Source organism: Pavona decussata, unplaced genomic scaffold (genome assembly GCF_977016875.1).
Source record: "Pavona decussata unplaced genomic scaffold, jaPavDecu1.1 SCAFFOLD_389, whole genome shotgun sequence".
Classification (NCBI taxonomy): domain Eukaryota; kingdom Metazoa; phylum Cnidaria; class Anthozoa; order Scleractinia; family Agariciidae; genus Pavona; species Pavona decussata.
The window spans coordinates 22,001-50,000 of record NW_028145761.1 but is presented as its reverse complement, the minus strand read 5'-3'; the positions used below and the strand labels follow the sequence as shown (position 1 = coordinate 50,000).

Sequence of the window (28,000 nt, the reverse complement as noted above, 5' to 3'; positions counted from 1 at the left end):
AACAGAGGATTTTGAACGTCAGTGTTAGATACCAGGTCCATGGGGTCAGCAGATGTGAGCAGCGACCATAACCTTGTACGATCAACCATCAGGTTAAAGCTCAAAAGAGCACCGTTGACAAAGAGTACCAAGAAGAAGTTTAACACACCGAAACTCCAAAACAATGATATACACAGAAGGTTTAACATACAGCTGAAGAACAGATTCCAGGCACTAGCAGTAGAAGAGCCATTGACCCAGGAAGGAGAGGAAGAAGAAAGAGACGAAGTGGAAAGGAAAAGTGAGATAATGGAGAAAGCTTATGTACAAACGGCAGAGGAGGTCCTAGGGTATAAGAAAAAGAAAAGCAAGCCATGGTTAAACCAGGAAGCTTGGACCAAAGGAAAGCCATCAAACAAAAGTTAATTGGTGCAAGATCAGAGAGGCAAAAAAAGAGATGGCAAGATGAATACCGACAGAAGGATAGGGAACTTAAAAGACAGGTTAGGGTGGATAAAAGAAGATGGACAGAAGAGATTGCAGAAGAAGCTGAATGATTGCAAGTTCACTGACATGTTTCATCTCTACATAATTTACTTTATCTACGTGTTCACCATAGGTCTACTTTGATTATTCTTAGTTTCAGAAAACAGAGGGAGGGTTGAGGCGAGTTAAAGTGGCTTCTTTTTTTACTCGCCCCAGTTCACATTCAGCTTCCCATAATAAATGGAAACCAAATGTGACAGTGCAGTCAGTTTGTAGAGAGGTAGGTTAGAAAAAAGTGGTGATTTTATTACTGAATTTATATTAGAGATGCGAAATTCGTCTCAAGACGGAATTCCCGTCTGGTAGGAATTTGGTAAACTTAAGAATACCACTTCACAGATTTATTCCCCCATTTTTGTCCTAGATTCATTGAGTGACAAAGTAAACTGAGAGGTGCTTTTAGAATTTACCCCTTTTAACAAGCTTTGCGTCTTCGTCGTCCTTATCCTGATTTTAAAATTTTATAGATTTGGGATTACCAAATATAAATTTAAGAACATGAATTTTTGTACTTTTTGTGAAATTATTTTCTCGTAAAAAATAGCTGGTTGGGTTTCAAATGCTCATGGTTAGTGGAAAACAAGACTGAAAGACCAAATACATTTCTGACGAATTCTTCGTCTAATTCGACTTTTGTGTAAACTAAGTAGGAAGAAGTAACAAACATTCAATCAAGTTAGAGCGTTTTTCAATTGAGTGTCGTAACACGTAAAGCCAAGTAATTACTTTGACCAATCACAAAAGACATAAAAAGTGCAATGAACCAATCAGAACTCGAAGCAATTGCACGTAACCGACGCTAAGCGCGGCAAAACGCGTGCGAGCGAGGCACGATTGGTTTTGGTCTTCTCATTGGTTAAAAAGGTGGCGCGAGTTTTTCTAACCAATCACAGAGCATAACAAAGCAAAACCAAAGCAAACGCGAAATTACTTTCGATGCTCAATTGAAAACTGCCCTATTCCAGGCATGGAACTTGTAGAGAGCAAGGTTGGGCATCGCCAAATTGAAAGAAGGGTTAAAAAAGAGACAAGACTCGCCAACTTTTAGATTCTCTTCATGTCTTTCCCTACTTTTGCTTTCCGCAATGGCTGCTTTCACATGATAACTTCTCTAGAGTAGTAATCCGTCCGAAAAATCATCCCTCTAAGTGTGAACACGCACTTGGTAATTTCGTGCCCACGGTCCTCAGGATTTTTTGTCAGCGCTTGGTCACCAGGAGAGAGACTGGGGAATTTTAATTCCATTAACGCAGGATTTCTGCTGTAAAAAAACCGTTATGATGCAGCCAATCAAAAAAAAAAAAAAAAAAAAATCCCGAATTCTCCAGAATCTTTCCTTGCTACCAACCGCTGGACAAATAGCCTAAAGTCTCTGGGTACGAGAATGGGCACGTTGTTGTTGTAGACTCTTTGCTCTTAGAGGGATAGTTTGTCTGAGAAACATGTAAACAGACATACAAGAAGGCTGATAAAATCAGGTGAATTACCCGTCTAAATTATAAGCTGACCCGTTCAGTTACAGATGAGTAACATGTTGAAGATAGACAATCTACCAAATGAGCAGGAAGAAATAGTTCAACATGCGTGTGTTATTTCCCATACTAAGTTATTCATATGTATAATAAGAATGAATCCTTTACAATCGTAATAGAGTTTTTTTTTTTTTTTTTTTTTTTCAGCTTTTAGCACAGAAGGATTCAGGAAACCACTAGAGAGTGTGTATGAGTTTGCAATAAAGTAACTGTATTTTTTTAAATAGCTTAGTGTGTTGTTCAACATTTCGATCTTCATCATCTCATGTATAGCCTCGCTGGAAGCAAAAGCTGTTTGAATGGTGTACATATATGTTTTCGCAAATAAGCCCTTTCACGCGGGTTGTCAATATCACCCAATGCGAACATCAAAGAAAAATATTAAAAATCTTGGCTCGTCTGTTTGTCGGATCGTTTTTTCCCTTTTAATGGCATATTTGTGTAAGCTAATGGAGTTTGATCTGTTTAAATGCTCTAGCTGAAAATTTAGTTTACAGAAAGTTTTAGGGAATGGAATCTTATTTCCCGAATTTGCGAGCTGCTGCTGGCTTTTCAAAAAATGTTAACTGATCTTATTTTCGCTTTTTTAACGATATATCTGTCCCTTCGAATTAGCTTTCTCGTGTTACAAAATTTTGAGCTGTCATTTTGCCGAAGAAAAACTTGAGGTTTTTAACAACTATATCCGAAATTCTCGGGCGATGATTTCCCCTGTTGAAATAAATAAAAATAAAGTTTATTTGTTGATAACGCCTGATGCCGGAAGAGAGAACGCCCAGCCCGAAAATGGGTAGATCAACGAAGAAACAAATTTCACTACGTCTTATGAAAGGTGGGTTTTTTGACAGTCGCACTGATGATACCTAGCTTTATTGTAAAATCAATAATACGCACTTTCTTGCTGGTATGTGAGGAAACTCGCCCACCCTTTTTGTTCATCATGAGAAGAAATTCACCTTATTCTCCTCCATTAGACTACACTGTGAAACAGTACGATTACTGTTATTATTTTTGTCTGGGGGAAGGAGGAAGGGGGATATTGGGGGAGGGGGCGGGGAGAGGGAAGAAAATGGCGATCTGATTGCCAAAATGGGGCAGTTATGAAACAAAGTCATTTTTAAAAAAGGCATGTGAAACTAATAACAGTTTAATTTTCTTCATTTAATTGTATAGCAATTTATGGTGCTGTAAAAGCTGAAGAAATTATTTTTGGTATATGACATCCCGTGCAGAAACCATGTCTGTGATATGAACACCGTAGATAAAATGTCGTATTTCTTTTTAGAAGGAGCAATAGGATTTCTTTACAAACCCAAAAAGGATGTTTTATTTGCAAAGCGAGTTTGCTGTCAAGAGGAGTTAAACCATGAAAAGAACCATGGACAATAAGAAAAACAAAAGTATATAATCGCTTGGAGTTTTCCTGTTAAGTTCCATCAAGATCCCTTCCTGAAAGACAGTAAAAATTTATTTAAACTCTATGTTCAATATGATCAGCAAGATTTAGGCCAGGCGAAATGATGAAATCCGGAAAAAAAAAAACTGTCACGAACATCTGCATTCATCATCGCCTTAATAACTTTTATTCAACACTAACCTTATATGCACAACCACCAAATGCAGAAATCAACCCGTCTGGTTTCAAAATGTAGGATAATAGATTGGAAACTAAATTTCCTCTGACTAGAGCATAAGCATCGGCGTATTCACGTCTCCAGACTTTTTTAACAGATTGCCCTCAAAGTGGTGGAACTTTTCAAGTTGTCAATCTACCGTGCTATGAAAGACATTTCTTTTCTTGTCAAACTACAACGTGTGGCACGCGGCTAATTGACGAGGCGTTTCTTCCTAGTACCTCTACAGTGTGTACACACTCGGAACGTGGAAGTGTTTCAGATATTTCTCCTCTCTGAAGCACAAATTATCGGCCTCTCTCTTTTTCTCAGTCGGCCAAAATTCTAAAGGCCTCCGCCTGCTGCTGAGAATAGACTGCATTGGGTACTAGTTAATTCATTACCCGGAAAATAACTTATGCCAGTTAACTCTCCTCATATATCATTTAGCAGATAGAATAAATTAGTGATCGGCTCAGTCAGCCCAAAATATTGTGAATCTGATGAGCATGTTCATGTACAGGCACCAGGTTTCGCAAAACTATGTATACAAGAGATGTATCACGAAAGGCAAATCAGTTGGACCAAGGGTTGGACCTATTGTTTTGAACTAAATGTCTTCCTGTTGGCCTTTTGTTGCAAGCGCTCTTCGTCTTAGTGTCTACAGTTTGCGAGCCTGGGCAGCAACATTTAATACGACCTTCCCAGTATCTTTAACAACAGCGCATTCAAGTACAATGTTGCCATGCTCATGTCTAACTCCATCTAACCTTGTTGAAAAGGGCCAACAAATCATCATAAAAATGCTCAAGATCTCGGAAACCATGGAACGTCAACTGTCACCACCCCTCACGGGTAACTTGTTGTGATTGCAGCTAACATTTGTATTCCGAACAGAAGTGATAAGAGCATAATCAGCTTAATCTGTTATATATGTCATTTTCCCCAAGTTTAATTTATGCCGTGGGTTCCGTTTCTCGGAATGTCACGGTATTTTTGCAAATCCTTTATCTATCAAATGGCAGTAATTAAATAAACTGCGACAACATCCACCATAGCTGATGACTGTTCCCAATATCGTTACAAGCTGCTTGACCAAGAACAAAGGCCCTGATTAAATGACACAGGTATGACCTCACATGGGGCGGTACGTCTCAGTCCGGTGGAAGCAAGTTTGCGGTTGTTAACCATTTACAAACAAACAAACAAAAACAAAAAAAAAAAACAAGAACAACAACATCAAAATGAGTCTTCCAAGTGGAAAATTTCGAGGAGAAACGGAATTTTAATTTGTGTTAAAAAAAGGTAGTCCCGTTTTCTCGGTTAGGACGTTCCACTTACATCTGTCGTATTACCCATGAGCGTAGCATGGTGAGAAAGTATGAACCGTTTACATGAGACCAGCAAAATCTCAAATCCACCTCCCCCCTCCCTCCCCACCCACCAAACGTTAAGATTTCAGACCAACATAAGATGTTTGCCATGCACCCAAATGTCAAGTAGCTAGCGGATGGTTGCCCTTTCCACCACGTCCTAAAATATTAAATTTCGTGCCGTTTATTCATTATAACTATTTAAGAGAAACAACGAATAACTGGCTTAATTAGACGAAAAAACATGCTACCCGTCAGAAAAAGGACGTTAAGACACACAAAACGAAGAGAAATGTTTTCTGAGTAGCTTCATGTAATATATCAAACACTCGAAGGTGTGTTTCATCAGATATCCAGACACTGAGAAGTAGAATGAAAAAACGAGGCGCAGCCGTTTTTTTTTTTAAACGACTTCTCAGTTTTTGGATATCTGATGAAACACACTTTCGAGTTTCTCAAATGATCAATAATTCTTGGAGAAATTCAAGGCTAAAGTTGGCAAAATTTTATGGTAATTAGGATCACATATCTAAACCACGGTCACGGTAGTGATCTTCTTTGTTTTCTCTTGATGAATTATTAATGAGTTTGTAAAGTAACATATCAAACACGAGAAGGTGTGTTTCATCAGATATCCAGACACTGAGAAGTAGAATGAAAAAACGAGGCGCAGCCGAGTTTTTTTAAACGACTTCTCAGTTTTTGGATATCTGATGAAACACACTTTCGAGTGTTTGATATGGCTTCTCAAATGATCAATAACTCTTAGAGAAATTCAAGGCTAAAGTTAAAGTTAAAGGTAATTAGGATCACATATCCAAACCACGGTCACGGTGGTGATTTTCTTTGTTTTCTCTTGATGAATTATTAATGAGTTTGAGAAGAAATAAATCAAAGACGAGTGCGAGTGTTTGACCGGGGTTTCCAGACACCGAGCAACAGATGAAAGCACGAGGCCATGGGCCAAGTGCTTTTATTGTTTCGAGGTATTTGGAGACCCCCGTCAAACACGACGCACGAGTTTTTGATTTTTTCTTCTAAAACTATTGACACTTCTTTAGTAATTAGGGGGCATTGTTTCAGTGCTTTAATTTCCTATGAGATTATGAATTTTAATAATAATCAAAATGTGGGAATTAATTGTTGTTGTTCGTTGTAAGTCATGTGGTGGTGAAGATTGCAGAGTCTTTTGCAGCGAATACCGAAGCCGTTTTCGTTTTCCAAAAACTGGGGAAGAAGAATCAAAGTTGCTGCAAGGGAGCATTCCTAAGTCAGCTGCCTACAAAACCAAATCGGCGATAAAAATTTTTCGCGAATGGCAGATAAATAGAAAAGTTAAAGTTCCTGTACTTGAGGCTGGAGGCGATTTTAAAGATTATGGAGATTTGTTCAAAGTTCAGTCGTTGAGTACAGATTTGGCAAATATGGATGCCAACGCTTTAAACTACTGGCTGAGTAAATTTGTTCAGGAGGTTGCGAAAAGTGAAGGGAAGGTATATCCGGCAAGGACTTTTATGGAATTATCTGTGGCATCCAAAGGCATTTAGATGAAACTGTGGGAAGCGAAGCATTAGATCCTTTAGATGCTTCGGATAAAAGGTAAGAGAGGACATAGAATTTATGTTTAATGCAAGATACTCTTTTCATCGAAGAGTACAGTTAGAATATAGATTGACCTTTTTTAAACTTTCTACATTTTATTGCAGATTTACTATTTTTTGTCGTTATCTTGATGCCGATATGAGGGATAATACGCGCCAAGGTGTGAGTGAAAGAAGAGAAGGAAGCTGATTAATTATGATTATTAAATAAATTGAAGTATTGTTTTTGTGTTCAATTTGTTTTGTTTTGATCCATAAATCTTGATGTCCAATGAGAAGACAGATGGAAACCACGCGCGGTTTTGATATGGTTCAAAGCACCTGTGGTTTTCATCTATGTTTTCATTGGGTATCAAATCTCATGCACGTGACGAATTTAACCATTTTTATTGGCTATCAAACTTAAGAATTATTAATGAGTTTTAAAAGTAAACAGAAGTTACTTGCAGAGAGACTGCAGATCTGAAGTCGTACCAGTCTTAGTCATTCGCATTCGTTGAGCTCCCGAATGAGTTAGACATGTCTGATGATTTTCATGATATCTTGCCCTAATACTGTTTGTAATTCTGTGTTTCACGAAGAAAGCATCTATAGGTTGTGATTAATTCCAATCCTGGCAACTTGCTTGAAATAGAAAACAAAATGCTTAAGGTACGTATTACATCAACCGAGCGCCAACTCTGTCATTTTCCATGTTTTTTGTTTTAGCTTTTGCAAGCAGAATTCTGTTGCTCGCATTTTTGTTTTATTTTGAGCCGTAATTTATATAACTTGTTTATAACTACGAGTGCAAAATAATAACCACTTTTACGTTTAACAACACGCTACTGTATTTCTTTCATTGCGACAACCCTAACTGCGTAACGTTTCCAATCTACTCATTGGTTCTTTGAGAATGGTCCCAAAAGTTAAAAATATATAGTTATCCATTATTATTTTAATCGTTTTTACTTCAACAACAACAACAACAACAACAAAAATAATCAATCATGTCCAGGCTTCACATTTAAATTTTGGGTTGGGTGTTTCACATTGATTAATTGTGCTAAAAAAATTTATAGCAGTAAACAAGTTATAAGTAAAATATTTATGTAGTATATATTTATCTCAAATTTTCGTAACTAGCGATGGCTGTTGTAACGGCCGAAAGATGTTGTAATTTTCTTCAAATTGATTTAATTGCCTCCACATCTGGGAACACGTACTAGCATCAGTGAGATGTGAGCCTGATGAGATACATTTCAGGTGGCAAACTGCTCAAATCAATGGTATTTTCCTAGTTCATCAATGGATTAAAACTACAAACGCTGAGAAACAACACTGCGACTATTCCACGTGGGCTTTGGTAATAATAATAATAATAATAATAATAATAATAATAATAATAAATATTTGTATGGCGCAAATTAGCATGTGTATATGATCAAATGCGCCTAACAAATTGTATATGTAAAAAATAAAAAATACATTGTTATAGCCTGCAGTTGAAAGTGTAAACGCTTTGTTAGCCTTAACCTCAAAGCACCGGAAACAAAAACTATTCAGTAGGTTGCATTAACTGGTTTTTATAATAGTTTCCGCTCGAAAGCTGGCCTTAAAAGTGCAAATATACCTATAGCGCAAGCAAATTATTTTCAATCACAATTCCAGTATTAGATTTTCTTGAATTGGCTCTTGACTCTCTTGGAAGTGGAAGCATTATTTTCCAAGTAAAAATGATTAACAAAACCTTTTCATAACTTTGAATACAACTAAACTCGAATTTAAGTTAAGTGCAATTTGTGATCACCTTCACCTCTAATAATCGATGTTTTTTTTAAGTATTTCCCACTCGAATAATGCTCCGAAAAAAATTAAATTTAAAAATGCTATTAGAGTGATCAGTCCCAAAATTATAAAAAAAAAAAAACTCAAACGTGCACTTATGGTCTTAATCAGTTAAAAAAAAATCATCCATATAAAAATAACGTAAACTGTAAGGTTTGTTGACGCGCAACAGACTCAGTTCTTCTCTAGTCACTACCACAGAAGCGGAGATCACAGGTAGGGAGTGAACCACCAAGGTAATACACGTAGAAAGAACCGCAGTTCCTCACTTGGATGGTAGTTGACCACTGGCAGCATCCATTAGACCAATGAAAACACACCATTCTGCTAACTTGACCATCAGCAACATTAGGGTGCCCTCCTGTTAACCATCCTGTTGCGCGAGTGCTACACCTCCAAGTGGGTGGGCATGAAGAAGCCATTCGTTTCCCTGCAGCTCCCTCAAACCGGTACCATCCATGAGTCATTCCACTGTCACAATAACCGTGATAAGTGGTGTAAGTTATCTTTCTGTCGACATTATTCAGACTGTAATAGTTCTGGCATTCTGAAGAGAAACAGTAATAAAAGTAACACAGTGATAATCATCACAAATCAGGCTAAAACAAGTTTCAATTCGTTGTCTTATCCCAGATCATTATTACCAGTGAATAACGTCTTTAAGCATTAAAATAGTACTAATTATTATAATCATAATTTAAAATAATTTCAGCAATACTATTCCAGCTTGTAACACATTACGCTGCAAGGGAATACTGGAGCGTGGCTACCATACACGCAGATGCGCACGCACATCCACTTGAAAGCCTACAAACTGAAAGTTGCTATGGTGAAGTAGGAAGTCAGAACAGAAATTGTAGAGAACTAAGAAGAGCTGGTGAGTGAGGGGTAAATATCCTTACAATTCAAACTAACCAACGTCCGGTCTATCAGCTCCTTAGGTTCCAGTATATCCGTGGGTTGGTTTATACGTTGGGCAACTCTTACGCATAACTCACTTAAGCTACGCAATTATGGGCGCAAGCATAAGCACAAGCATTACAGGTTTATGACAAGTGAAAAAGAAAGGCGACGCAAGCACAAGCACAAGCACAAGCACAAGCACAAGCACAAGAAAATGATTGATCCTTGTGTTTGTGCTTGCGTCGAGGCCGTTTTCATGGAGAAACGAGTTTTCTTATGCTTGCGCTTGTGCTTGCGCGGCTAGCGAAAACCAGAGTTTAGAGAAAGGAACTTACGCTACTTTAACTTTCAATTGAATTTGGCGTAGGACATCTACTTTCAACTGGTAATATCATTGTCAGTTAAAAAGACATCGAAGGCATTGAACTTGCCAAGTGCAATCTCCACTTACACATGCACTTTTGCGCTGTCTACGATAATGATGAAAGCCGGTAGATATAATAAGGAAAAATTTGCTCTGCCGTTTTACTCACATTTTATTGAAACAAGGAAATCTCTGTTGGTCCGCCGTTTTCAAAATTCAAAGCAGTGGCGAAGCAATGTAATCTAAATATTAATAAAATGAGTGGATACGATGTTTTCTTTTTTTCAAATTACTGCGCCAACATGATAACAAAAAAAATAAAGAAAGCTTTGATCGAAAAAAAAAAATTAACCAGGAGCTGATGATTTTTTTCATGATTTTTTTTAGATATGATTTGCACTTTCAATAGCTAGGTAAGACTATCCATGGAATTGAAATGCATATAACCGTATTCAACCTGGATAGTCGGGGGAGGGGGCGCCCTCTCTGATTTCTTACATTTTATAACATTTTTAATATTAAAGCAAACGTCCTGATTATCAAGGAAAAAATTCGTATGACTTTTGGATGTCCACTTGACATGATTTCTCATGCCAACACGATTTTGAGAACCATATTTTTCAAGATTTTTTTTTTCTCTTGTCAAAAATTGTGTTTCTTTGTTACTTTTTAATTTGATGCGATTTTAACATGTCTCCATTGTGTTTGATGAACTGGAGTACAGGCCCGCAAATGATCCCGGCCCGCAAATGATCCAGACCCGCAAATGATCCCCGGACCGAAAATGATCACCATAAATAAAGAATGGAATGGACTCAAAATTGGACAGTGGATTTAAACTTGATACACTAGCTTCATTTTTTTGTTTCTTAATAACACAAGTCGTTATATTAAACTATCTACATGGAAATTTCACAATTTTGAAAACTATAATGTAGCGGCTTAGTGCAACAGAACAATTTAAAACTCATTTCCGGTCCGGGGATCATTTGCGGGCCGGGATTTTGGAGGGCAGTCGTGATAAATTACTATATGGACCTAGCAATGGCACATAAGCACTCTCTCTCTCTCTCTCTCTCTCTCTCTCTCTCTCTCTCTCTCTCTCTCTCTCTCTCTCTCTCTCTCTCTCTCTCTCTCTCTCTCTCTCTCTCTCTCTCTCTCTCTCTCTCTCTCTCTCTCTCTCTCTCTCTCTCTCTCTCTCTCTCTCTCTCTCTCATCAAGACGTTCATCTGCGTTGTCGACGGTTGGAATGACGGCAAGTGGGAAGACGATCCAAAGCACAACATGCTGTCTTACAAAACATCTAAAATTGTTCTGAAATGGTATAGTACGACCAAAACAATTCTAGTGCAAGGCAAAGAACATGCCGAACTAAAATTGCTGCTTTGTAATCTGGCAAAGGAAGACAGCGACGCTATTCCTGAAGACATTCGGAAAGAAGGTGACGAACAAGATGGCGACGCATACTCCGAAGGGCGAGACGGAGAAGAAAACGTCATGATACACAGTAATGAAGAAGACAATGGCAGTGTTACCAGTGAAAATGTCCAGCTTAGCGATTCTTTTCAACCAGAGAATGAATTAACGTCCAAGTGCAAATGCAAATGCTCAGAAACAACACGAAGAATTGACATTTTGGATTAACAACTCGAAGAACTGAAAGGTCTCCTACAAAACTCGTCGCTCCTCTCTGATCCAAATTCAGTTGCAGCTCTTCTCAGTGAAAACGAGCGCTTAAAATCCGAAATTTTACAACTGCCAAACGAGAATGCCAGCTTACTAACTGTCATCAAGTTAATTAATAAGCCAGACTGTCACCCAGCGAGGGAACCGCATAATTCTGAAGGCCAAGATGAAGTTACCAACCCAAACAGCACAACTGGGACAATAAAAGACCAGTCGACGACCAGCAACAACAAACCAGGAAGTTCTAAGAGCAAAGCAAATATGAAAAAAACGAAGATGACACCACAACCGAATTCTCAGAGAACTCCAGCGCAAACCGAGGCCGATGAACAACCAGGAAAGAAAAATGTTGTTGTCTTGGGTGATTCTATTGTGAAAGGCATACACGGATGGAGGCTCTCTAGGACAAGAAATGCACCATAGGTGACAGTAAAATCGTTCCCTGCTTCGACAACAGAGGACATGGAGAGCTACTGCATACCAACGATAAGAGCAGAGCCCGATGAACTTATCTTGCATGTTGGAACAAACGATTTGCAAATGAACACGTCCCGCCAAGTTATTGACAATATTGTCAACCTTGCCGATAATATTTCTCAAAACTGCACAAGTGAAGTGACGATCTCTTCGCTTTTAAAGCGTCTCGACAAGCCGAATCTTGATAGTAAAGTGACGGAAATCAACAACGGTTTGCGTAAATTCGCGGCCAACAGAGGTTGGAAGTTTATTTCGCACAACAACATTAATCGAAAGAATCATTTTAACTCCAGTGGCCTACACCTTTCACACGAAGGTAATTCCCTGTTTGCTTCTAATTTAATTAAGCATTTTAATTCTAGTTATACTCATTGAGGTGACAGCGAGAGTTCTATCCCTACTGACGTGCGTAAATGTCTATCCCTAGTACCGCAAACTAGGGGTTTTAAAATTGCGTCTTTGAATATTGCTAGTCTCCCTGCTCACATCGATGAGTTGAGACTTTTTATGGCTGATAAAAATCTGGATGTTTTAGCGATTAACGAAACAAGACTAAGTGATTCAATTGATAACTCTTGCATTCACATCCAAGGATATGACATAGTCAGAAGGGATAGAAATCGTAACGGTGGAGGAGTATGGCTATATATTCGCTCTTCCATAAATTTCAAAACACGATCAAGCCTCATGAGCGACATCTACGAGGCAATTGTTGTTGAAATATTTAAACCAAATTCTCAGCCTTTTTGTATTGTTGCTGTTTATAGGCCCCCGGGAACCGAGGACGAATTCTTTTGCTATTTTGAAGATGTAATTAAATCTCTCGACTTTGAAAACAAAGAGATTATTGTCATTGGTGACATGAACTGTAATTATTTGGCCGAAAGTAGAAATTCTGAACTGATCAATTTAACTGAAATCAGTGACGTCTACCAGCTCACACAAATTATAAACAAACCAACTAGAATAACGGTAACTTCAAAATCGTTAATCGATTTAATTTTTACAAACCAAGAATCAAGAGTTGTGTCTCATGGAGTGATTGACTGCGGAATCAGCGACCACTGCCTTGTATATGTTGTTCGGAAAATTGCAGTTCCTACCAACAATAGACATAAATATATTACCGCAAGGTCTTTCAAGAATTTCAACTCAAGTTTCTTTCTTCAAGAACTGCAGTCATTACCCTGGGGAGATATTGAGTTTTTGGATTCGCCAGATGAAATGTGGGATGTTTGGAAACAACTTTTCACTAGTGTTGCTAACAAACATACCCCACTAAAAACAAAACGAGTGCGACATAAAGTGTTGCCTTGGCTCACGCCTGATTTGAAAGGAATGATTATAAAACGTAATCATCTCAAAAAGAAGGCAGTGCGTTCGGGGGACTTAAACGATTGGAATGAGTATAGACGCGTTAGAAATAAAACAAACAATAAATCACGGGACACTAAAGCTGCTTATTATCATAAAGAAATGGAAAATAATTCCGGTAACGTGCGAGAGATATGGAAAACTATTAATGATCTAATGTCGCGAAAAATTAAAAGTGACACAATCAACGAATTGAAAGTGAACAATTTATCATTCACTGAGCCCTGTAAAATTGCTGATGAGCTGAACAAACATTTTACTGAGGTAGGATCGACTCTCGCCTCTACTTTACCGCAGAACAACTGCGATTTTAAACAATATTTGTTAAAACCAAAGACAAACTTTCGATTAGAAAAGATTTCCTTAACATTCGTTCCTGAAACCCTAAACTCCCTTGCAACAAAGAAAGCTGTCGGGCTAGACTATATTTCCTCAAAACTATTGAAAGTTGCAGCGCCTGTCCTTGCGGAATCTCTCTGCAAAATTTTCAACAAATCTGTTGAAACTGGTACTTTTCCATCGGAGTGGAAAAGTGCCAAAGTTTTCCCTGTACATAAGAAAGATGACAAGTCTAATCCGAATAACTACCGACCGATTTCTGTTTTACCTGCTGTTGGAAAAGTTTTTGAAAGAATTATATATAACCAACTGTATTCTTATCTTTCAAGAAACAAACTTTTAACTAAACATCAGTCTGGTTTTCGTTCTCTGCATTCCACAGTAACAGCACTGTTGGATGCAACGAATGAATGGTATTTCAACATTGACCAAGGTAACACAAACGTGGTGGTTTTTCTGGATTTGGCCAAAGCCTTCGATACTGTATCGCATGAGATTCTCTTGAATAAACTTGAACTGTACGGGATTAGTGGACCGACTCTGGATTGGTTTAAATCCTATCTTTCTAACAGAGACCAAGTTTGTGTGGTCCAGGGATACACATCTGAGCCTCGAAAAATCAGCTGTGGTGTTCCACAAGGATCCATTCTTGGACCACTGTTATTTCTTATTTACATAAATGATCTTCCTGCGTGTTTAAAATATGCGACAGCTCGTATGTTTGGAGACGACACTACCATCACAAATTCTCATAAATCTACGGCGCGCCTTCACCTTCAATATCATAACTTTTGTTTTCTTTGGATTTATAGATAATAGCCAATGTTCACAATATTATGAGAGAATAGAGAGTTGCTTTTGCAGGCCTTCAGCTGAGTGAAAAATCAAAACTAAGTCATCGGCATAGAGTAAACAATTTAGGAGGGAACCATTCGGTAAAACTATAGGATCTGTGCCTTCACGGTCAAGTAAAAAAGGGATTTCATTCAGGTATAAATTAAACAACATGGGGGAGAGGATACAACCTTGCCTAACACCCTTACAATAATTAAAGAATTCTGCTCTATTTGGTTTTAGAGTAAAGATTTTAATCAAATCATAAAATTTACCCCCAATGTTGTATTGAAGGAGTTTATAGAATAGACCGTCATGCCAAACTGAATCAAAAGCTTTCTTAAAATCAATAAAACAGGTGTACAATTTACCTTTTGCGACATGGTTAACGTATTTATCAATCAAGGGTAAGATGTGATCGGATGTGCGATGATTTGGTAAAAAAAAAAAAAACAATTTGAGCTTGATGTAAAATGTCATGATCGAGTAGGTGGTTTTTCAGTCTGGTATTAAGGACAGAAGTAAAAAGTTTTCCTAAACAACTATTTATACAAATGCCCCTATAGTTTGCTGGGTCAAGTTTGTTGCCAGATTTATAAATTGGAGTTATTATTCCTTCACACCAAGAGCTAGAAAAAAAGCCACTTCAAAGTATTAGATTAAACAGCTTGCAAAGGGCAGTATTCAGGAATTGTATACCAGTTTTTAACATTTCATTACGGATTTTGTCATCACCGGGGGGCTTTTTTGGTTTTAGAGATTTCACTATGTTTTTAATTTTAGAAGGTTAAATAGGGCTATCTAAAACGTTGTGAATGTTCTTTGTTTGTTCTAAAGAGGAAACATCATGCTTTAGAGAGGCTGGACCTGATGGGAGGGAGGGCATGTTTTGGTACGGGTGTAAAGTGATTAAAAAGATTGTTGACTGGAATATCCTGATTATTTACAGGGGGCTGGAGTTGTTCCTTTAGGGAATTTAAGATAGGTCCAGAAAGTTTGAGTGTCTTTGTTATCCGAAAGGTCCTTAACTTGAGAGTTGAAGAGTTCTGCTTTTTTGTATTTGATCAGTTTCTTAAAGTTTTTACGTGCTGTATGGTAATCATTCCTGAGGTCAGTGAATCAAAAGGATTTCTATGTTTTTTATTGGAAAGTAAATTCAATTGTTTTCTCAGAGATATACAGCGCGTGTCAAACCATTTTTTATGTGTCTTTGACTTCTTTTTTTTGCAAGCTAATCTGAGAGAGCGTAAATTTCACCGTGGCTAAATCAATACCTTCACTATTAGTGGGAGAGGCGTTTTTTTTCAAAGCAAGTTAGACGTGATAGAAACTCATCTTGTCTTAGGACATTAAGAAAAGTTTCACTGGAAGTTTGATTCCAGATAAATTGTTTTGGAAGATTAAACATACGTCCTTGAGGGTGAGAATTTGTTTGGGGAGAAGTTGATGGTGCGAAATTTACTCAACAGATAAGTTGAGAATGATCTGAAAAATCGTTGGCTCTTTAACTATAAGATTATTAAACAAGTTTATCATATCATGGCTAACAATGAAATAGTCTACAGTGGTAATTCCTTTTGAAGAATGGTAAGTTATTTTGCCAAAAGAGTCACCTGTTGTTCTTCCGTTTAGAATTCTTAAATCGCGTGCTTTGCAAATTTCAAGTAAGGACTGGCCATGTTCATTAATTTGGGAGTCGAAACTTTTCCTCTGTCGTAGGGTGGGTAGGGGCGGAAGATTATCCCCGGGGATATGAACACAGTGTTTGACGTCAGCATAATCTAGTGGGCATCCTGTTCTGGCATGTAAGTCACCTGTCAACATAATAAGGCCGTCTGTGCTGTATTAAGCAATGTCGTATTGAAGTTCATCAAAAATGTCCGGGTTGAAATATGGGAAATCTTTAGGAGGGGTATAAATGGCGCATAGAAACATATCTTGATCTAAAGTGAAAAACGTTTTATCAAGTTTGGACCATAAAAAATTTGGATTAAATGCAATTAATTTTATGCCTTGTTTGAGATCAATTTTAAACCCAAAGGTAATACCACCCGATGATCTACCATTTTTCTTATTGTGGTGTTTTTTGCTAGGGCTGGTAAATAATTCAAAACCGGGAAGAGAGAAATCATTTGATCTCAAATTTTCGGTTAAAACTTTGATATCAGAGTGTTGAAAGCAGCTCAGAAAATCAACATTTGACAACTTGTTACCTAAAAAAAAGTTTTCGGATAAACCGTTTACGTTCCAACTAGTAATTGATAAGAGGTTAGATCTGAATGACATGACCTAATTTAACGTTTTAGTTAAGAAACAAGCAGTACGAACAACTCATAAGGGTAATGGATGAGAAGGAAAACAATAAAAGTATATAAAATAATAAAAGGATATAAATCGTTTAAGGGTGACGTGTAGATTCATAGAGTTTCAGAAGTTCTAGAACAGTGTTGATGTTCAAAGACTGCGGTTGTGAAGGTGGCATACTGGTTACTGAGGCATATGAAGGTTGCGGTGGATAGGCCTGGACTCTTGGTTGTGGAACAAACATTTTCTGAGGTGGACTGTGTCCCAAGGCATTGACATTTGGGCCAGATCTCATCATAAAAGGAGGTTGTGCGCATGTAGGTTATGTAGGTAGTGGTGTATTTGGAGGTCCAAAGGTCTGTCTTGCTGGTCTTGTTTCGGGTCTTGATCTATTGAAGATAACGTCTTTCAGATTTGCAACCAGCGCTCCAATTTTGCGTCTTTTTAGATGCTTATTATCGGGGAGAAAGTCGGCTGGAATATTGTCATTATTGACGAGGTGATCGTTGGGAAATGGTGTGCAAAGTGAGCCAAGCTTAGCGTTGAATTCGGATCTGTAAATATCAATATCATCAGCGCGCTTGAGTAGTGACGAGATTAGTATTTTGGAGGTCAGGTATTTTTGCGATGCGATTTGGATCAAGTTCTGAAAATTAGGAAGACATGAATTAGGTGAAGCGAGTTCAATATCATTCGTTCCAACATGTATGGTTATGTGACTTGGCTGACCAAGAGTGGATTCGGTGAGTGTTTTGATAACTGAAGGAATTGCTGGGCAGAACATTAGGCGGGTTTGTTTGTTTGAGCTGAATTGATCAGTGTTAATATATTTTTCATTTGAGTCAATGAGTAAAATGATGTCATCTCTGATGGTTGAATTGATTTCCGGTGTTCTCACAGCTGGACTTGTATCGTCGATAAAGTTCATAGATATGTTATCTTCAGATTTATTACTTGTACTTGTACAAGCAACATATGGAATATCAGGAGTTGTTGTGTTTTTAGATTGCGTAATTTCCTGAAGGGCGGAAAATCTGTTATGGACTGGAACTGAAGCGGGGAAAGTAAACTCTGCGTCGTTCTGTGCTTTATCTGGATTTATACGATGATTATTTTACACTCCAGGTTGGGTTAGTTTCTCGTTGGAACTATGTTCAATTGATTTTAGTTTTCTTTTAAGAGGCTTAACTTCAGATTTCATTTTGTTGTTTTCCGATTTGATGTTGTCATTTTCCAATTCTGTCTCAGCAATTCGCGCAGTCAAGGCTTGGAAGTTGACTTTGAATGAGTTGTCGAATTGCGTTATCTTATCTTGTAGATCGGAGATCTTATTTCTAAAGAAGCTTTCATTTGGTTGTGATTTAAAGAGGGAGTTAATTTCTGTTACCTGGACTTCAAGGTTATCGACAACTGATTTCATTTGAGCAAACGTGTGACTTTCTCTTACGGAAAGGCCAACACATTGAGTCCAAAGAATTGCGAAGTTTCCGGTTAAGCGGTGTAGCAAAAGAGCCCGAAGTAGTTGCGTTCCGTGGATCTTGATTGTTACCTTCATTCGTTTGGTTTGCTTTCTTCACTTTCGGTTTGTCTGCTTAACATCAAGTAATCAAAGTTTTTTTTTTCTTTTTTGTGTGTGTTTGTTTATTTGTTTGATTGTTTTTCAGTGCTTACAGTGGTGGAAAGCGTAACATTATTCTAACCAACAATGTTCATCGTCTTGAGCCACGAGCTTAAAGAAACGCAATGGCTGACGTAAATTTAATTTGATTTTTATTTAACTTAAATGTTAATATTCGTGGAATTATTGCAAAGTTGACTTGAATGTTTCGTTACAGAAAGGATTCCTTACATCTCAAAATTTCAAACTATCACACAGTAGATTCTACTTTTGTGGGCCGTTATAATTCTGAGTTGAGTGTTGAGCCCATGCTTTGGGAATATTTTAAATTAATGTTTGTACATTGACTGCACTTCTTTCGTTCTTCGAAGCATTTTACTTCCTAAACAACAATTTCAATTTTCGAAACTATCATTCTGCCATTCAGTTCAACCATAATTTACTTGCCCATGTAGTTTGTACATATTTACACTGGCAATAAATACTTGTCTTCTTACGGTTTTTTCTTTATCATATTTATGAAAAGTATGATTATAATTGTTTTAACCTGTATAATCCTTTCTTTGTTAACTGTCTACATAAACAAGAGCTTAGAATCAGCACGTTCTGATTACGTTTATCAGTAATGCAGTCATAGAATATCTGCGTGTTTTAGCTGCCCTTTTTATATTAAATGATTAGCAACTATTGACCGAGGTGGAGGTGCCTAGTGGTACCACTGGCCTCCAACACTGAGGTGAATAGCTGTATTACTATATACTAAAACAGTGCCATAATATGGTACGAAAATGACGATTTTTAAATCATTGATTCTTATCAACCATTACAATTTCCTCACGATATATTTGCATTTGTAACCAAAAGCTTTTCCACAGGTTTCATCGATAAATTTGGGCTTAAAAGGATCAAGCTTTACGTGCAAAACTTGCCAACCAAATTTTGCCGCCTTCTTTGTGTTAGCGGAAACAGCTTCTTTCTTTATTAGTCTTTTATTCGTTAAATTTCTTCGTTTGTTACGGACCGTAAGAGACCGTGAAACCATTTTACCTGTAACATACGCGAAGTTCACGAGTTATTTTTATTTATTATTATTATTTTTTTTTTTGAGGTGAATGACACTTGCTATACTGAGTTCCAGTGCCCAAACAGAGCGCACCAATGCACTATCCACTGTTTAAGTTTATAGTAGCATTCAATATCTCTGGTGGTAACGCAATGTATAATGAAAACGAGTAACGGGACCTCTCTTCTCCACTTTGTTCTTGAACTTCGTGTTTGATTGTTTGTTTGCAGAATTCAAGTATACCGCTTAAGCAATAGAGGACTTTTTCCGTGTTTTCATAGCCTGATCTAAACACGAGGGGGGTTGGGAGAATTCGACAGGTTATGCAAACCCGAGACGCAGTCGAGGATTTGCATAACTTTCGAGAATTCTCCCAACTCCCCAAGTGTTTGGATAAGGCTATGTAAACACGGGAAAAAGTCCTCTATTGCTAATAATACTCAGTATAGCAAGTGTCATTCACCTCAAAAAAAAATAATTCTACAAATGAAGCGAAATTTTATTTATTTATTTATTTATTTATTTATTTCTTGATTGAAAAAGATATTCTCAGTACACGCTCTGGACAATCATTTTTGCTACTAGCCAATGAAAACACGCATCTGACAACACATGAACCAATCAAAATTTGCGTTATAAAAGTCAAAATCAAGTGTAACTCGTAAATCTTACAGAAAATACCAAACATTCGGTGAAAACTAGAAGAAATGTTCAAAGTATACGATTCTGTAAGGAAAGAACTTCAAGGTGAGAAGTTTATTTAAGCTGAAAATTAATGTCAGTGCGCATGGTCGCTCTGGAAAGTTACGTGAACTTTAACGACGTGGCAGCCTGAGATGGCCGAGAAGTCGAGTTGCTAATCGTGCCTTGTGAAGTTTTGCTGTTTAGGAATCATAAGTAAGCAGTGGATCCAGACTGTGAAGTTGTTGCTGGTAACAGCAATCGTAACAGTAGATTATTACGCTGAGAAAGTCTCAGAGAAAATACATTTTATACAAATTTGACAGTCAAAACACGGCAACCGGCCGTACAAAGTTTAAATTGGAACATTTATAGTCTGTAGCATATAGTTTTGTGTTTGTTTTCGTGTACATTTTTGAAATAAAGAATGTCTTTTAGAAAAATGTTTACTGCGTATTTGTTGCATATTTTGTCTTCTTCACTTGAGCTCCCTCGAATAGGTCGTCTAGCGAGGCAGGCAAAGCGCTGTGTTCTTCTTTCTTTTGCTTTTTTCCCCCTCGGGTTCAGGGGGGAGGAGATAGGCAAACCCCGATCAAAATTTTGGGAAACTTTTTAACCATTTCCTTAATAGTTGTACTTCAAATTACCTTGCGAGTCTTACGAAAGCTTTGAAATGTTTTCAAATTGTTCCGGCAGACACAGAAAGCATGACGTCACCACCGTCTTTACATACTCTCATCTAAACACACCTATCGACCAATGAGAGCGCGCGTACTATCTCCAATATTTTGTAATCACTTAAACTAGATCATTGTGACTCACCTGACGCAGAGTGCCTGCAGTTTTTCCCATTTCCTACAAAAGGGTGGTTGCAGGAACAACTGTAGGATCCCAAGGTATTTGTACATGAACTAAAATTGTGGCAGTCGTGAAAGCCGGTAGCACACTCGTCGATATCTGTGGATAAAAAAATGATTAAATCAAGACGCTCATTACTGACATATAATCAAGTGCCTTTTAGGCAGCGTTTAGACGAACGCGGTTTCATTTTAACCAATTTTCCTTTTCGTTTACACGACGCCGGTCGAGACCGTTTCCGGTGAAGAACGTCTTTTGTTTTGTCTGTATTGTATTGTACTGTATTGTATTGAATTGTACTGATCATGAACGCGGCAGATAACCTTGCAAACAATATTGCTTTGAGCGTTACCCCGCAAACATCTTACTGTGAAAACGTAATCTAAAAACGTCCCTGACAAAGTTTAGAGGTATCATTAACACAGGATACTAAAAAATATGCAGTCTTTTAATGTTGTAAACAACCGCAATGTTCAGCGGCAACCTTCATCGAAAACAAAAAGCTAAATCGGTTTTGCTTTAAGTGTATCACAAACAAGTGGAACAATGTACATTAAAGGAAACCTCCACTCTCGAAACATGTTAACGTTACATTATTGAAAATACAATTTTCTTTGAAATTTCATTGGAAATCATGGAAATAATATTTCAGTGTCGGAAAAAAACATAATTTGATTATCGGCTATTTTCGCTTTTAAATTTCCCGCGCGCTGCCATCTTGGATTTCATGACGTAATAAGGTTCCTCAATTGTTTTACACAAAAGAACTTCTGCTGAATAACAATAGCGGCAACCATTACACGTCTTCAAATTCAAAATGGCTGCCCCCAGGAAATTTAAAAGCGAAAGCTGTCGATAATCATATCTAATTTTTAACACACTTGAATGTCATTTCTACGTTTTAGACAAATATTTAGAATTTAGACACTATTTCCAACGCTTACCCGTCAATTTGTTGTGAGAGTGGAGGTTCCCTTTAAGCTTATCAAAAAATAAACTACCCATAAACTAACCATTAACTAAAAGTTTTAACATTCAGTTAATGAAATCGAGTTAAGTGCCCGTTTTCCCGTTTTCCCCGAATTACACATTATGCGATTTAAACAGTTAGAACAGTAACGTACCAGCAAACTGATCCTGCAGTTGTGTCACTGTTTTCTTCAGAGTTTCAACGGCAGACTGGAGCTCTGAGAGATTAGAACCGGGTATTAAACCTCAATAATAAACATTTTTGGTATAGGCTGTGCGAAAAGTTACACAACTCTTCGGTTTGATCTAAAAGAAGAAAGGGATGTCAAAAACAAATTAAAGTGATGTTTCAGTTCTCAACAATTATTGTAATTTGTAGCAGGACAAATGTGATTTCTGAAAATGGAAATGATCTTACAAACTTGATTTGTATGGAAAAACATTTGAGCGTGATTGAATGGCTATATTTTCTCTAGAAATGGAAGTACTATCTTTCAGAGAGCTAGAACGCTAATTTTCCACGATCTGAAGGTTTGGATACTTCAGAAACCAGTAAATTTTGTATTGGGGCGAGAATGCCTAATAATATTCCTCTACCTAGTTTCTTGTCTTAAAAAAAGTGAGTTGCCGTATAACTGTTAGCAATAGAAAGATCATCGTAGCAAGAGATTTTAGGCCCGTAGAGTACAACGGCAGATTAAATTAATGACAGTTCAACCTACCCTGAATCCTTTCCTCCAGAGGATCAATTTGGCTCTTGATAACTAAGACGTTAGAAAGGAAGAAAGAATCATTTCATTTAAATGTACAAGTCCTAAAAACTGAAGTGATGACTGTACACACTGTGAACCACAGAACAAAACATTGTAAAATGTACATAACACTGAAAAAAAAAAAAATCAGCTGGTGGGAAGTTGACTATAGTTGGCTACAAATGCACGGCTGAGAATTTGAACAGGGGACTACCATAGAATATATCCAGCTGGAAAGTCAGAACTCTGAACATCCGGTTTACAGGCGCGCGCATCTCACGATTCGCCACACTTCAACGTCTGCTTAGTTTTGATCTTTTACTCACTATGAGAATTAAATAAAATATATGTTTCTAAAATCAGAAGAAGAGAACCAATCGACGATATGAAAGAATTGAAAAGAGGAAGAAAAAAGGTAACAAATTTGAAAACATTTCGTGGAAAGATCTAGTTTGGCTGGTTTCACTTACATTTTGTACACATCTCAGAAAACTTCTCAGCCCCTCTCGCGTCTGACGTAATAAGCACGAGCGCCATCAGGACTCTTACAATGAGAATACAGGTAGTCTTCATCATGAACTTCGTGATAACAAGTCCAGATCTATAAAAGTAAAACACAAAAATTTATAAGAAAGAAAATATTAAGTAAAACTGCCATATCTTGGCAATTGTCTCCAGTTTGTTAGCTGTTGTCGCTAAAGTATTGAAATGCCTTTCATTTTTGGTTTAGAAATTTGTGATGTTACTGGGAAGCTAGCACAGACTCTAACGGGGAATTAATGAATATTTTCTAACACCTTATCGCCAAATGAAGCATTGCCCTTGTAGACAGGGAAAAGAGTCTTTATACTATGATTTCCTTAATATCCTCTTAAGCTTCCGTCAAAGTTGCGATTTCAGTAGGCTCCTCTTGAACTGAAGACGGAAAAACTAAATGTTCTACCCATTTATGACAAATAACAGCCATAGTTTTTACGATAGCAATTCAATCTCAAAAGATCCTCTCCTGCAATTTATTAGTACAAACAAACGCAATTACCGAACCTGTTTAAATGGCATTAATTACACAACGAAAGGGAAATGTCAAAGCTTTGCAAGCCCTGTTTTGTGCCTTTTTTCACCAACAAATTCTTTTATACCGTTTCCAAAGTCAATGAAAGTTTACGTTTTTTACATCGAATACTTTTGCTCAGTAGCTACACACGATTTAAAATTGAATAAAAGAATTCAGCTTCCCTAAAATATTAATTGTAAAGCATTCAGCCGAACTTTGTTACTCTGGTGTGTATAAAGAAACAGAAAATGAAAGCTTTGGTTTACGCAAGTAAAAACAATTCTTAGTTAAACTGTTCCTTAGTTGACGATGAATCTTCTTTCAGAATCTCAATGCGTTACCCTCATCATCAAGTTGAAGTAAAATTCCTTTATTTAGGTTTAGAAATTTGAGTCTCGTTTTTGAAAAGGTACGGCAAACCCTGGCGGGAAATTAATGAACGCCCTCTAAGGCATTATCACCAAATAAATCTTAAGGCTTGTAAACAATACTCTAAAAAATAAAGAAATTTCACTGGGACTTACTTCTGGATGGAGAATTCGAGTTTCTTCAATTTCCGAGAAAGCTGCCACGCGGTAGTCTCTCGTTCAACTGAAAAGTGGTAACTGACGAAATCTTATACCTCTACTCATTATGTAACCGTTAATACGCATCAATTGGAAAATACATTTTCAATCTGAACAGCGTTCCTTCAGGCGCTTCATTTTTACAAAAAAACACAACCTAAAGTAATAATGCCCATTGCCAACTACTCAAAGTAATTTAAAAATCGTGCAAAGATCTGTCACTCATCAAACGCCTCCACAACACGTTGGTAATTAAGAAAAGTCTGAAATCTATTCAGACTGATGATTTGATTCAAGATGTTATTTTATATTTAAGTCTTGCAATGCCCAAAAAGCAAAACCAAATTAAAACAAGAAACAAATCACACAGATAGACAGAATAAAGAAAGAAAAATATATCAGGGGAAACAGTACTCAAATCTAACTTCAACCAAATCTATAGGAGCCGTCGAAGCCACTAAGGGCCGGGTCGCACTAAGTGAATTTTTGTATCTTCCAATTTTTGGCGGTCAAATTTTTTGGCAGACATTTTTGAACTTCCAATTTTTAGTCTTGGTCACACTACGGAAATTTGCAGTTCCAAAACGTCTTTGATTGACAGCAACTTCAGTCATAACCCACTGGGGAAAGTGACCCTTCTTCTCCTGTTACATCAGGAAAAACAAAACATTTTCCTGCAAGAGAATGGACACATTGGTTAACGTGACAATGTCTCGACAACCCAGGACTGCATCAATTTCGTCGTAAAACATGCTTTTCTTCTTCAACCCTCCAGTCTGCTTCCTGTTCCATTCCTTTGCTTCTTTGTAACGTTCTATTAAATACTTGATTTTCTTCATACACTTAATTTCATGCGAGCGTTTAAATCGTCGCAGATTTTAATCCACGCCGTTCATGACTCTCTGCTCTCTAGCCACTCGTGGTTTTCGGCCCACAACTGAACAAACAGTCGTTGCTTAGCTTGGGCCCAGGTGTCGTACTTTCTTTTTTTGCCTTTCTTGGTCCGCTCTACTGAGTCAGGAGTGCTGCTAGCACATAATTGAAAGTATTTATTCACATCCAGAAATTTGTGAGGTGCTTGGACATATAGCTTAAATTCTAACGATAAATGAACACCTTCTGAAAAGTTATCGCCAAATAACTCACTGCGCATTTTAAAGAAACAAGGCAGTGTCTAAGTATTCAGATAATCCACTAGCGGGGACTTTCCTCTGTATGAAGATACGAATTCTTTTTTTTATATTCTGTTTAGCTGAAATCAAAGAGTTGTGATTTCCTTAAGCTCCTATCAGGGCCCAGTTGTTCAAAGCCCGATTAATCTAATCCTTGATTAACGTGAACTTTGATTCGAGTTTAATTACTTATCAATAAAGATTCTTTAAAATGATTTTTGGCTCTCAGTTTTGACTTAGACTTTTCTTTACCTTTAGCTTGAAATTAGGCTTTGAAATCACTTTTAAAGAGCGAGATGAAAACCTTGACTAGCTTTTAATCGGCCCTGATCACTGGAAGCAATGGCAGCGAATAGCGCGGACCCCATTTAGACAATTCGAGTTTTGGTCTCCTTTTATTTCACAACAGAGTCTGGACAAACTTCTGGGCAGCCGATTCATAAAGAGAAATTTAATGTGCCAATCTCAACAGAGAACCATAGAGAATTAAACATGTTTAAGCGCCACCTTCATGATTTTACTGGCCTCGCGGATATTGCGCTGAGCAAAGGCTTGGGGAGAAGCCTCGACATTTCAATCGCGCGAGTACATTAGTGAGGACATTGTTAACATCGAACTTCTCCCTGTTGTTTATCAACGGTCCCATTAAAAATACCAATTCTTGCTTAAATGACTCTTTTAAATCCATATTCTCTATCCATTCACTGATTCAACACGCCAGTGCGGCTCAAGTATGTTAAGGCTTGGCTTAGGCAGACCAAAAACAAAAAAAAAATAATAATAATAATTGCAGCTCTACAGAAATTAATTGAAAAACAGCCCAACTTGGTAGTGACCGGAAGTTGTTGACCGTAACTCACTTTTAACTTCAAAAGTTGAAATTATATATCAAATGACTTCTTTATAATTGTCTTCTTTGCCCAAAGAGAATATTGGAAAATGGGCCACCGAGTTTATATATAATGAATATAAATTGAAACGTTTCTCTTATTGTATGGTTAAGGAATTGTATAACAACAAAAGTCACGTGCATTATTAATCTTCCTAAAAACGTTGCATTAAAACGAAAACCGATTCCATTCAGGGCATATTTAGTGACTTTGTGGTAGAAGCTACAAACACATATGCTGATCTTTTATTCGCAATGAACTATTCTTTGCCTATCTGAGAAGATCTTTTGACTCCTGCCGCTCTCGAAACGCTTAGAGAGAAACCACGCTGATGTCCACTCTCTTGGTTTCTCCGAGAATCTCTGCATTCACTGCTGTTATACTTTGTAATGATTAACTGATCATCCACACCCCAAAACATTAATGAATAGATTCGGTGCAATACTTTTCGGCTGCTACTGATGCAATTTAAAAAGTTGGCTTGGACTTTATTAAATTTTTGCTTGAATATAAACCACATTAGGGGGCGTTGTTCATCCACCAGCTGTTGGGAGGCTCACTAAGCTAAACAGAGAGGTAACGGGAATCTTCGTAGGTCTTCTTTGTTCACAAGATACTTCTTCTTCTGACATCTATTCTAACATCAATTCTGACATCAATTCTACAAGTATTCCTCAAATTACACCTTACTTTATAATGTACTAAAAACATGTTTACGACTATATATCAACCAAGGCCAGATGGTCCCTACCGAAAATAGGAATTTTTTTTGCCAAAATACACCAACAGGAAAGAATAATACAACTATGACCCTGCATAATTTTGACGAGATCAACGCTCTTCCCCGGCTCAGACGCCTGAGCGAGAATACAAGAAATTACTGACAATGCAACCGCCAGTTACTTAAAAGAGCTTACCTTTCTGGGCGGTAGTCAATTTTCTTTCTCAGAGTTTTACTTCAGATCGGGCTCCAAAGTAGCTCTTCTGCTCCAACTCTCCTTACAACTTATCCGCTTTTACCCACTTCCTTATGTATGTGCTTCTTGCACGCACAAGTGGTCAAAATTATGGTGCATCACAATGTTATCTTTCAATGGATCAGTGGAAAAAGGCTAACCAGTGATTGGAGGATCAGAAAAACAAGTCTTATTATGTAAAATTCATAGATGGTATCGATCGTAATCATCTGATAAAGAAAATTACCCTGACGTGAGGCAACTTTAATAAATAAATAAACACGAGTTTTACACGTGTAAACGAAAATAACAAGAAACTGACCATGTACAATTTTACGGAAGAACGCATCAAAAGGACACACGAATCCACAATATCTTACAACAAGAACTAATGTCCGCACCCTGGGCATATAAAAAAAATTGCAGGATAAAGCTTATTAGGGTCTTACCAGTACACGACCGAAACAATAGGCCTTATCACGGTTTTTGGCGCCATTTTGACTGGTAGGCAAACACGACTTGAAATAACAGTGTCTGTATATGGAAATCCGATGTCAAATAATTTTAATAAAACATCGCCTCTTCATCGCCTCTCCTAAAGGTCCTGCCGCATGACAAGCCACTTATCAGTTTTTAAATCACTAAGGTATTATATTCCCATCGTATCTA

At 37.5% G+C, this 28,000-nt stretch overlaps 1 protein-coding gene and 1 pseudogene across 2 annotated transcripts; one reads left to right on the top strand and one right to left on the bottom strand.

Moving 5' to 3' along the window:
- Positions 1–6,106: 6,106 nt before the first annotated feature.
- LOC146451407 (uncharacterized) lies at positions 6,107–6,646 on the top strand (annotated as a pseudogene).
- Positions 6,647–7,757: 1,111 nt separating this feature from the next.
- LOC146451406 (uromodulin-like) lies at positions 7,758–27,471 on the bottom strand. 2 transcript variants are annotated; one of them, XM_085099161.1, is made up of 6 exons: positions 27,293–27,471; positions 23,164–23,294; positions 22,664–22,705; positions 22,097–22,159; positions 20,937–21,071; positions 7,758–9,018 (listed from the first exon to the last, which is right to left on the bottom strand). In XM_085099161.1, exons 2-6 carry the CDS (start codon positions 23,267–23,269, stop codon positions 8,657–8,659), a joined length of 708 nt encoding a protein of 235 aa, XP_084955287.1. In that variant the 5' UTR covers positions 23,270–23,294; positions 27,293–27,471; the 3' UTR covers positions 7,758–8,656. The 2 variants fall into 2 exon arrangements, with proteins under 2 accessions (XP_084955287.1, XP_084955288.1); XM_085099162.1 differs by lacking the exon at positions 27,293–27,471 and having other exon boundaries at positions 23,164–23,424.
- Between the last annotated feature and the right edge of the window lie 529 nt (positions 27,472–28,000).

Excerpts from the sequence above, each read along its gene's own strand:
- LOC146451406 (XM_085099161.1), bottom strand. The coding sequence starts at position 23,269 with ATGATGAAGACTACCTGTATTCTCATTGTAAGAGTCCTGATGGCGCTC. Across the intron at positions 22,706-23,163 it reads TTCTGAGATGTGTACAAAAT|TTATCAAGAGCCAAATTGAT; the intron begins GTAAGTGAAACC and ends CTAACGTCTTAG. Across the intron at positions 22,160-22,663 it reads TCTGGAGGAAAGGATTCAGG|AGCTCCAGTCTGCCGTTGAA; the intron begins GTAGGTTGAACT and ends CTAATCTCTCAG.